The sequence below is a fragment of the Mus pahari genome, chromosome 2 (genome assembly GCF_900095145.1).
Source record: "Mus pahari chromosome 2, PAHARI_EIJ_v1.1, whole genome shotgun sequence".
Lineage (NCBI taxonomy): Eukaryota > Metazoa > Chordata > Mammalia > Rodentia > Muridae > Mus > Mus pahari.
In genome coordinates this window covers 38,710,005-38,722,573 of record NC_034591.1, presented here as the reverse complement: position 1 = coordinate 38,722,573, position 12,569 = coordinate 38,710,005, and the positions used below count along the sequence as shown (strand labels likewise).

Below are 12,569 nucleotides of genomic sequence, written 5' to 3'. Positions count from 1 at the left end.
ACCTATTTCTGTGTCTTTATTGTTAATTTACTGAAAAGGAGGGAGAAGGCGGCGGCGGAGGAGGAGGAGGAGGAGGAGGAAGAGGAGGAGGAAGAGAATGTTGTTAGCCCTATGAAGACCTGTTGGGTTATCCAAAACTGTTTTATCATTGAGTTGATGATTTTAGATGTTAGCAAAAAAAGAATTACCTGAGCATTTGTTAAAGGAGATCATAGAAGTTGTTCTTCCCCATAAATTTAATTAATAGGTATATGTGGGATCTAGGACTTGGCATATTTAATATATCTTCCATGTTATGTGTGTGTTAATTCCACAGAGAACCTATATAGATACTTAGTATTTATCAGCGTAAAGAAAAGCTATAGAAATGGCTGTTGGTTGTGAAGTAGAATGTTCTAATTTCAAGAATCTCCTCATCCTGTTTTAATTTTGATTTATAAAATCATTGACTATATAAAGTAGTTGATACATAATAAAATATTACAACTTACAACTGGGTTCCATCGTAACATACCACTAACCCTGAACAAGTCTCCATTACATGCAGAGTCCTGACAGTGCTGCTTTACTAATAAGTTATAAGTCCACTGGACTGTGTCTGATGTCACTCTGCAGAAGCAGTGGTGACAAAAGGAGAGTGAAACCAGGAGCGGCTTCTTCTTCTCCCCTTCTGTGGCAGCAGAACACCTGGGTCTCCAGGCCCTGATGACACCTGGGCCAACAAGTCAGCAGTTTCATACTTCAGGGAATCCATGGGCTGGTCAAGGACTACTAACACATTATACATTTCTAAATGAAGTTACCTTTTGCTAACAACACGAGTGAAAGATTTCATTAATTTTTCAAAATATTCAATAATTTTTGTTTTCAAGGAAGTCCATTTTAACTGTAATATTTTATTATATATCAACTACTTTAAACAGTCAATGATTTTCTGAATCAAAATTAATACCTCATCTAATTAGACTAAGTAATATAATTACAGAACCTATAAATGGATGTGATAGCCATCTTATTACAAAGGAAAAAAAAGGTTGCATTATTAAAAATATTAGAATGAAACTTTAGGCAGAATAAACAGAATTTTTAATAAATTCTTATATAGAGCCTAAGACTGTTAACTGTTAGAAACCTGGCAAGTATAGAGGCTCACTAGAAATGCTAAATAAATGTGCATACACAGGCTTGCATGAATAATTATCACTGAAAGCCACATGCATATTTCAAGGTTATTATCCTCACCATAATGAGCTCATCTTATAGTGATTATCTGGTTCATCAAATTCTATTACAAAAATCCTTGGCCCTGCTATTGGGATTGCTATCTCTGACTCTTAAGTTCAACGGTTCTATAAACTCTTAAAATAGTGAAAAAATTTTAATTTGTAGTTATGTACTTGATGCACTGAATTATGGGAATACCTAATGTCTTACTCTATCACTGACACTGATCCATGATGGCTTTTTAAAATTGTGTGTGTGTGTGTGTGTGTGTGTGTGTATGTGTGTGTGTGTGTGTGTGTGTGTGTGTGTGTGTGTGNGAGAGAGAGAGAGAGAGAGAGAGAGAGAGAGAGAGAGAGAGAGAGAGACCAATTTTTTTATGTACAGAAAACAGTGACTATTAAATGTCAGATGTAATGGAGTAGACAAGCAAATGTGAGTTCTTAGATGGGAAATCTGTCTGAATTAAGTGTTAGGAATTTCTTTGCTAAGAAGTACTTACTTGGGGCTGGGGTGCAGTTTAGTAGGAGAATGCTTTAATATAGACATGGGTCTGGGTTTGGTCCCTAGCACTATCAAATAAAATATTAGTTCTGCCTAATTATTATTTGTTGAAAAACAGTATTGGCAAGACAAAGAATTCATTCAAACTGTATAACCCACCTCAAGCCAGTTGCACTTTCTTTTAGAGACTTCAGCCTTGCATAAGCATCTACCCTCACACCAGGCCTCTGCTTCTAATAGAAGCACCCCACTTCATAGGATGTATCAACTACCATTCTACCGTCCAAACTGACCCATCTAAACCCTCTTTTTCCTTCTCACTCTCACCTTCCACCTCTAATTTAAAATATGGTTATTTTACTTCCCAAACATCTTTTAGATGGGCATCTTTCTCTATCCCTTCTGTCAGTCTTTAAAAAAAAAACTGCAACAATCTTGAAATAATCACATCTCTGCCTGCTTAAAATCTCTCACCTTTTACTTAGCAGTACAATAAAGCCCTAAAAAATATATCAGGTACCCAGTGATCTAGCCCTTGATAGTTTCCAGATCTAGCTCCCCACGTTCTGTCACATGCTTTCAGGACAAACTTGAGACCTTCTCTGAACTACTGCTGGTCTCTCACTTGTTCTTCCTGCTGTTCCTATACAGTCTGACTTGCTTTCATCTCTCAGAACTCATGCCCAGCCTCCTTTTTCTGAATAATATTCACTGAAAGAAGACTCTGTGTGACCACAGGAAACACTTCTCTATCAAACCTTTCTAGACAGCCATGAGTGTGGGTTAGGGATCTCTGTGGTTTGAGATCATCAGTTTTAAGGTATTTATTCATTCAGAAGGCAGTGCCTCTACTACCTTAATGCCAAAGCATGGAGTACAGTGGTGGTGAAAAAGGAGTGAATGAAATTGCCCTCCAAACATTGCTCTAAGTCATGACCTACAGGAAATACTGGGGAAATACCCCCTTGACTTGGGTGGGAAGGGCAGTTAATCTTATGATATCAAGAGAATATCTTCCAAGCTGAGAAGTCTGACAATGCTAAAGACTTCAAAAATCTCCAAACCATTCCCTTACCCTAGAGCAGTGGTCCTCAGCCTTTCTATTGCTGGAACTCTTTAATACATTTCCTCATGTTATGGTGAACCCAAATCACAAGATAATTTTTGTTGCTATTTCATGAATCTAATTCTTCTACTGTTATTAATTGTATGATGAAGAGCTGATATGTAGAATAGCTGATATGCAATACATGTGTAAGGGTCATTTGACTCTTGCAACACACAGGTTGAGAACTACTGCCCTAGAACAAAAAGTCATAAACTAGACTGCTTTCTGAAGAGTTCATATGATAAACATCACAAGGAAAATTTGAAGGAATACTTACTCTTTAAAAATGTGTCAAGAGTTGTTTCCCCTCACCCATTTTGTCAGAATGATTGTCCCACCATTTTGAGGGAATGCTAACATCATCAATATGCAGTATACATACATCTGTAGAGTTGATCACAATGGAGACAATTTCAACCAGAAACAGGTATTATAATCATGTAATCCTGGAGTCCTGAAATGATGTGAATACTAAACACAAAAGTAGTTTACAATTTCAAATAGTCATTAATGTCAAAAGATAATTAATTAATGGGCTATACAGAAATGGACATTTTGTCAAGCCTCATCTGAACTACTAGAGTACTCTTGCTAAAAGTCTAAGCTCTCTGACAACCGAGTCCATGAAGAGGCCACTGTAATGCTGACTTCACAAAGGAAGACCTACAGGCTGCATCCATTCCATTCTTAAGAGCTGAAGGGAAGTCGTTAGAATGTTTCCCTTAGCGATGATGAAAAATGTATTTATGAAATCCCTCTGTTAGTATCTCCAAACAAGTGGACCTCTTTCATAGTTTTCCCTTCTTAAACTCACTGCTTTGCAGCGACTTGGCTCTGAGGAAATGCACAAGATGCATGGCAAAGAGAGAATCAAAACGGCCCAAACTGCTGTTGACTCAGAGGTGTTTTCAAAGTCTCAACAAATAATATCTCACTGCATGCTAAATGGTTAACGCCCTTCCCTTATGGTTTGGCAATCCTATACTTATCTATAGTGCTACCACAGTGAAATTACAGGTTCCTATGAAAGGACATTAACAGTAATAACATACTTTATGGTGATATTTATTTGTGGACCTCTTAAACAAGTTTTAACATTTAGGAATTTTCACAATAAGTCCAACTTTCATAAAGAAAACAAAAAGCCTTGATTTCCCCTGTGTATCAGTGTGCACTGAGTAGTATTTCATCATTATATCAAACAACATGTGGAAGAAGTTATTTTTAAGATAATAGCTTCCTCTGCTCTGAGGAGCAAGGGATTGACTATCAAAAAGTATATTGTGTAGTAATGTGCGATAAAACCTTAGGAGAAATTTTAATAATTGTGATATCAACTAAAATAAATTTCACTGTATAGAGATATTTATTATACATACATACACACATATATGCACATATACAAAATGACGATTTCATCATGTCGTGTACAAGAGGTGCTCTTAGAACTAACTGTTCATTAAACTAAACAAAACTGACATGAACCTAACATAAATTCCCAAGTTGAAAATTCTGAGCTGTGTAATAACCAAACATGATCGGTGAACAGAAATTAAACAGAAGGGAGTCCTGAGGGGCTGGCACAGAGCCAACGTTGGGCAGTGCTTGTACACTGTCCAAACAGAGGGACTCCCCATCCTAGAGGTGGCTTCTTCCAATTCCTATTGAAAAAAAGCCAAATGAAATCTGGAGCTGTGACCACCGTATGGCATCCATCAACTAAAGGGACAGCTATTCTTGGTTTTCTAAATACCATATCCTCAGTATATCAAAAGTGGCCTTCTGATCTGGATAACCTAAGTTTTGTCAAATATAATATCTGAAACAGAATGGAAATGTTGCCACCCAATTTCTTGCCCAGTTCATAACCCAGTCAGAGAAGAACATGCTTTACATGCATGAAGACCCGAGTTCAATCCCAAGTTCCTATGTGAAAAGGTGGGCAAGGTGACACATGACTGTAATCCCAGTGCTGAGAAGGCAGAGGCAGGAAGACCCCTTGGGTTCACTGGCAAGCCTGTCTAACGTAACTGGTGAAATTCAGGCCAATGAGAGACCTGACTCAAAAGAGACGATGGTTCTTTTGAGGACAATACCTTATACTGCACTCTATGGTCATATAAACATGCATGTGCACACACATGCGCACACGTGCTGCATGCGCACACACACACACACACACACACACTAACAGGTACACATTAGGCATGATCTTTTTTCTTAAAGCTCTATGAAAGTGTAAAGTTCAAACACTTCTCCAAATCAAAGGTTTTTAGGAATTAATTCCACTAATATGTCAATCATAAATTCTGTATAAATATATCGCCACTTGTTTTAAAACACTTTATTTCATAAATGTTATCATTACATCTTCAAGTTAATGAATTTATTTTCCATGAAAGTAAAAAAATTATTACTTGAAATTTTCATGGTAAAATTATCTTCTGTGTTAGACCAATTCCAATGTCTTTCCATTTTTTTTTAATTACTGAAAACTTACAAAAATAAAAAGCACTTAAACTGTTATTTGTTTTGTTTTTTTTTTCCAGACAGGGTTTCTCTGTGTAGCCCTGACTGTCCTGGAATACACTTTGTAGACCAAGCTGGCCTCGAATTCAGAAATCCACCTGCCTCTGCCTCCCAAGTGCTGGGATTAAAGGTGTGTGCCACCACACCCGGCTTAAATTGTTATTAAACTTGTTTTGGTTTCTCAGTAACATAACCTAAATAATTAAACTGATAATTAACATAATCCAAAACCAAGACCATAATAGTAGACACATAGAAGTCAGCTTTTAGAAGTCTTTTATAACCCTAAGCTTGATGGGATAGGTTAAATTCTAAGGCTCTGAAGAAGATCTGATGTAAGAGTACGGCTTCATCTAAATATCTAGCAAGCCCATGCTATGTGAGGCTATCTATCCCCTATGCTAACTTCTCAAGCATATGGCACAGATACAGGCTGATTGTCACAAAGGTGCACCCAGCAGAAATAAACTCACTGTCCTTTACAATGAGGATCACAGCGCTGCACAAAAATGTAAAAATGTAAAAGTGTAAACAACAGCAAGTGCAGCTAACGTGTCCTCAGTAAGCACAAGATATATTCCTCAACAGATTAGCCCATTACATTATGTGTCACATCGACAGACTCCAAGTTGTAGCACTGAAGTCATGCAGAGACACCAAAGGGCTTGCCTACTAAGCAGTAGATCTGCAGCCTGAGTCCAGGCCATGGGAATCCAGGGCCACTGCCCTGTGCACTAGGTGGTACTGCCTAGTCCAGTGGAGAAAAGGGTTCTACTCTTCGAAAATTATAGTCCAGAAGGAAGTTTATAATCACTGACTGGTACTTAGCTAAATGTCAGTTCCTATAAATAGTAGGAACTGAACTCTTAAAAACACACCTATTCTTAAAGCAACTGATTATGAAATCATTTGGAAGGCAGAAATGAGTATGTTCTTAACAAATTTCACAGCCATTATCCTCCATGTCCTTTCCAATCAGCCTAAGAACATTGCAAAGCACACTACAACTTATTAGGTGAGTTATAAAAATGGGAAATTTTTGAAACACTTCGAAAAGTGAAAAATTTTGAAGTTTCTTACTACTTAGTGGGAAAACCACACAAGAGGTATTCATTCTCCTGAAAGCTTGCCTTTGCAGACAGGTTGACATTTGGGTTCCTCAATATACTTTCATAAAAGTCGAAAATGTTTGTCAGTTGACATTCTGACTTTGTAAGTAAGAAGAAAATAGACCCAGACTGATAAGCTAGATTTATACATGAAGTAACAAGAGGCACCACAAATATTCATTCTAAAGAATAAAGAAAGACCTTCTCTACCAGCCACTGGGAGGAGCTCTCCTGCAGAAGCACTTGTCTCCTCAGCCTTGCTCTAGACCAGCAGAAAAGGGAACATTAAGGTGACTGACAGCTGAGCCTTGCCCCTACCCATAGCATAGGGCACACTGAGAACATATTCGACACTTATGATACTTCAGTGTGCTGATTCATTGGTGGGGGGGGGGGGTCAGCTGAGGACCCATGAGAGAGCTGTTCTCATTCATTCACACTACAGGAGCAGAGCAGACAAAGCTCCACAGAGCACTTCAAATACAAAGCGCTTAATTCTTGCCTAGATCTTCCAACTTAAATTCTAATTTAAAAATCCTATTAGACTGAGGGTTTGGTTTTTTGACAATGTAGGATAAGAGAACAATGTCCTAAGTGTCTGTTGAATATAGCTTCAGTGGCTAAAACTCTAGTTTCATATCCCCATGGTAACTCACTTTTTTAATGTATTGCTTATAGTATTTCTTTTTTTTTTTTAAAGTTAGATATTTTAACTGACTTGCTTATTTTTAAAAAGGATAATGTAACTGTGATGAGCATGTTAGACTTACTCAATATTACAACGGCAAAAAGTAAATAGAATATAATTCCTGGACTTTTAAAAAAATTCAGTCAGCAAATGTTTTCAGAGCACCTAATACATACAGGCACTGTACCTGCAGACAGCTTTTCTCAGAGAAAACAACAGACCAATCTTAGGAATGTTCTATAAGTATATTTGTGAAGTATAACTTTTTTCAGGAAATTAAAAAAAAAATCTATTGCTCCGTAGCATATTTGGCTGTTGCAAGTCTGATTCGCAGTTGCAAGTATATTTTGTTCTCTATTCAATCAGCTTCATTTTATTCTACAAAAATACTTATTTCCTTTAAAGCACTGAATGACAGCACACCTTTTAAAACAAAACAAACACAACAAAAATCTCTTCCTGTTTTCCCAAAGTCTGCCCATATTCATTCCCTTCTCTGGCATAGGCACATGTGTCCGTGCAAAGATCCGCTGAGTACCCTCTCACCTGAAGAAGAGTTTGGAGATAAAGCTGGCTTTCTCCAAAGGCGACTTCTGCATGATGTCTCCGTGTGGCACTGAGGTCTGTGTCCGGCTAGGGTCAGGTTGGATTCGACATCTGGATATCCAGGACCAGGTCAATGCTTTTGGCTCGTCCCTTTTACTCAGACCTGAGGTGATGTCATTTGCTTCCAATTCCCCCCACCCACTCGGGTCCCACACACCTCCCCTTCCTCAGCCTTCTTCCCCACGCCTCCGCCGCCCAGGTTAGAGCCAGCGCTGCCTAGCCCAGCCTCACAGTCGCTGCTCTCCACGCCCCGCGCCCGCCCAGCGCGCTCCTTGCGCTCCTTCCTCCAGCGCGCCCCGCGCCCGCCTGCCGGCGCCACCTTTTCCCTGGCCCTCTGTCTTAGCGCCCGCCCTCCAGCGCCCCCCGCGTGCCTACCTTCGGACAGCAGCAGCAGCAGGGGCTCAGACTGCAGGCCCAGGCCCGGGTAAACCGTGGCCAATCTGCGGGACTTAGAACCCTTCTTTCGTGGGAATAAAGACCACTCAATGATCTCCTTGGCTTCCTGGAACCTTTCTCTTCCTTCTCCTTCTCCCTCTCTCTCTCCCTCTCCCTCTCTCTCTCCCTCTTCCTCTCTCTCTCCCTCTTCCTCTCCCCCTTCCTCTCCTTCTCCTCTTTTTCCTTTATCTCTTTCTCCCTCCCCTCCTTCTCTTTGTCCTCTACCTTCAATTCTTTCTCCTTGATCACTTTCTCCTCCTTCTGTTCCTCCCTCTTCTCTTGCCATTCCTCCCCTGCCTTTATCTCTTTCCTCTTCATCTCTTTCTCTTCCTCCTTCATTTCGCTCTCCTCTTTCTCCTCTTTCTTCTCTTTCTTCCTCTTTTCTTCCCCTTCCTCCTTCCCCTTCACTCCTCTCTCCTCTTTCACTCCCTCTTTCTCCTGTTTCCTTAGCTTCTGGCTGAGTTACAGTTAACTTTTTAAGATCCATTTTGAAAAGGAGAAGAAAATGTGGCTCTTCTGTATCAAAGAACTCTCAGGAAGCCGCAAAGTTCCACAGTACTCTGAGGTGTCCACCTCAGTAAGCCCTTCAAGAGCTGGACAAGACCTACGCTCTGTTGACTGAAGGCTGTAGAGTAGCCATAGTGGCACAAATACCTATGAGGTATATGTGTGTCATTCATATGTGTCACAATTCCCTGATATGTCATAATTACAGCAAAAGTCCTACCACGGAAAGGGAAGCTACTACTTTCCCTTATGAGGTACATGTATGTCATACATCTATGTCACAATGCCCTGGTGTGTCATAATTACAGCCAAAGTCCTTTACCCTCGGCCCTGCTCAGTGTGAGGTGTGGTATTTCCTGTGTGTGTGCTTGAGAACGACAGGTGGACACTCTAAACTAAGTGGCGCTCCTTTCCTTTTTCCCTAGTCTGCTAAGCAAAATACCTTGACTAAAACACTAAAAGGGCCTCTGAGTCACTGAAGCAAAAGTGTCCTAGTCACTCAAGCTCACAGAGAGAAAAACCTGAGCCTTTATCTCCCTGGAGGCTTTGGAAGTTTCCCAGGCTGTGCACCTTCCTTCCAAGGTTTTGGTGTGAGAAATGTGTGTCCAACATAAAACCTGCTGGGTTGTAAAGACTCAACACTTAAACAACTAAACCCTGTTGTGCCAAAGCAAGTATAAATAGAGTTCAATTTTTTCTTTCTATTGAAAATCGAACATTCATTTTATCCCAGCAGTGATAACACACATCTTTAATCCCAGAACTCAGCACTCAGGAGTCATAGGCAAGCAGATCTGTGAGTTGGAGGCCAGTATGGTCTACAGAGCAAATTCCAGGACAGCCATGGCAACACAGAGAAACCATGTCTTGAAAAACCAAAACCAAACAAAGAAAAGAAAGCCTTTTTTTCATATAATATATCCTGATTACTGTTTTCTCTCCCTCTATTCCTCTTAGTTCCTTCCCATCTCCAGTGTCATCTGGATTGCTCCCTTTCTATCCATCATTAGGAAACAAACAGGTTTCTAAAGGATAATAACAAAATAAAATAAAATAAAAGTTAAACAAAAACACATTAGATATGGACAAAACAATCAGAAAGGAGCCCAGTAGGGGGCATAAAAAACAGAGCGACTTGTTCGAACACTCAGTAATCCCACAAATAACACTAAACTGGAAAATATAATATACATGCAGAGGATCTGGTGCAAACCCATAACGGCCCCATGCAATCTTCCTCAGTGTCTACGTTCCTATGAGCTATGACCATGTTGATTTAGAGGGCCTTGTCTTCATGTTTTTCTCCATCTTCTCTGTTTATACTCTTTCTGCCTCTTCTGAAGGGAGCAATTTGATAGAGATATCCCATTTAGAACTGACTGTTCCAAAATTAGAGTTTGAAAGTTTTGAGGCCTGATTCTTGCCTCACCATAAAAAAGCAAGGGTATTTACTTGTGAATTATCTGATTTTTGACTTGTGGACATCAAACTATGACACAAGTAAAATATATAGTTCATAATACTTCTAAGATAAGAAAATAAATTTAAATTAATGAATCTTGTGGCCAAGAGGCTTTATATCTCTAGTTCCTGTATCTGTACCAGCTTTTTCCTTACCTTGAAATAGCTGACAAGACATTTAATTTTTAGTTGCCAAGTTTGATTTAAAAAGAAAAAATAACACAAAGATGAAGTTGTTACAGATAGATACTACAGGAAAGCTTCTATCTTCTGACTGATCATTTTCAAGTACTCTCCTTGTATTTTTCTCTCTCCAGTATGACAAGATTGAAACTTGGTTCTCACTATTGACTTTTCCCATCCTTGTGATTGAACTTTATTTATCCTTTCCCCACCCTCACCTGTTGTTTGTAAATGCTAGTGTGACCCATTACATATGATGCACAGATTCTGAAACGAATTTGTTATCAGTTCTTCCTTGTTTTCAGCATCACTGACACTAACTGAAGAATTAAGTTTCAGAGCCCATCAAACTGGCCAAGCTGCATGACTCCGGGGGATCTCACGCTGCTTCCTCTAGAAAGGACAAGTGAAAAGTCCTTGCAGTTTCCAGGAACCATTCACTCAACAACTGTGCCTATAATACTAGGCCTAGTATGCCATTTCCAGGTAGTGAAGCATTGAAGTAAATGTTCATATTAGTAGATTCAAACTCAGATGTGGTCCCAAACCTTCAGCCCCACCAGTGTGAAGGATTACTTCTAATCAAATCTCCCATCATTTATTCCTGTTCTCTCACAACCCCTTTCTCCTCATATTAGTCTCATGAAGTCAAAATTTACACAGCTGTTCAATAAGATGGGAAAGCAGAAACCTACAGACCAAGAAGCCACAAGGGTTATATATCTTTGATAAATGTTCTGTAAGCAGTATAATCCATTCTGAGAGTATATATACATGGTCATGGGCACACCCTAGATTTTTATCGTAAAACATCACAATCCAAACTTGTTTGGACAGAAGATTTCAGCAAAGTAGACAAGTCCAAGTGAAATAATTAAGATATGATATACAGAATTTATATCTAGATACATGCCTGATACAAATGTGAAATATATATCAGGAAATACATTCAGATATAGGTAAGATTCTGACTGAAGCTCTAAATGAGAACCTCAAAAGAAATCAACAGATTAGGATGAACAAAAAGGGTGATTCCAAAATATGCTTATTTTTCTCTTTAAGATACTCAAATACCAGTCCTATCACCATATAATGTTACAATAGCTTACATTCATTAGATATTTACCATATGTATTAAGTAAATTACAGTGTGGTTTGCCTCTTTTAATCCTTATGACATGCTCATGTACAGGTAACTAATATCACATACTGCAGAGGAAGAACCTGAGAAATAATGGTTTATTAATTTCCAAATTAAGTTGCTTGGCAGATTGGTAATAACACAGGTGGCTCGGGCTGCTTTTCAAGGCAGAGCATTGAGTAGCTGGTACCACATTCTCAGTCCTAGCCACAGTGTGATCAATCAGTAATAATGAAAGAGCAAAATGGAATGTGAAGCGAAACAGTCTTTGCCTGCCCTGGGACTTAATAATTGCACATTCATCTGCAGGGTTGACTGGTATTTTTAGGGAGAGCTGTTCTTTAGTAGAGATGAGTAATATTCACTCTCATGTCAGACTTTTGAAAGTATACTGAGAGGACTGAAAGAGGAAGAGGGGAAGGAATGAAGTGGGAAAGGTTGATGAAAAGAAAGAACGGAGGACAGAAGTAGCCCATGCCTACTTGGCACCCCTTAAAGTGTGCCAGTAGTGTGCCAGGTGCTTTCCACAAATGATCTAAGCTTCCTGTCACATGCTTCTCTGCCTGCTAGAAAATGGCTCAAGTGTTCCCCATTAGAGATCAGAAGGGTGCACTTATACTACATCTCACTCTGATCCATCACGGTCAACTTAATTTGAGTGTATCCGAATCTTCCCTGAGGGCGCTTTATCCTAAGTGGATAAGAGCAATCATGGATATACTGAAATCTAGGCAGTAGAAGGATGAAAAAGTTCCTTCATAGGAAGACAAAATCCCTAAAGAGAGAAAGCATACCTCATTAGTTTCACATGCACAGGTTGGCTATGCTTAAAAACTTATTAAAAGTAGGAGTTAGAGGCAGTAACAGCTTTTCCATACCTTGCCTCAGGGATCCCCTCAGTGCAAATACATATCCCAGTCTAAAAAGCTGTTTTAAGGCCATAGGGACCCTGTTACATAGGTAGGTTAGCTGGGCATGTTTTCTGATTCCAACAGTACATCTAGTCTGACAAATCTGTTTATAAACACTCCTGAACACACACACACACACACACACACACACACACACACACATATA

General features: G+C 39.4%; 1 protein-coding gene across 1 annotated transcript in view; it reads right to left on the bottom strand.

Annotated features, from left to right (window-relative positions):
• Window positions 1-7,889, bottom strand: part of Cftr (CF transmembrane conductance regulator) — a 148,114-nt gene extending 140,225 nt beyond the window's left edge. The window contains exon 1 of the mRNA XM_021190745.1: window positions 7,706-7,889. Coding sequence (XP_021046404.1) covers window positions 7,706-7,758 — 53 coding nt within the window. The 5' untranslated portion in view covers window positions 7,759-7,889. The remainder of the gene's footprint in view (window positions 1-7,705) is intronic.
• Between the last annotated feature and the right edge of the window lie 4,680 nt (window positions 7,890-12,569).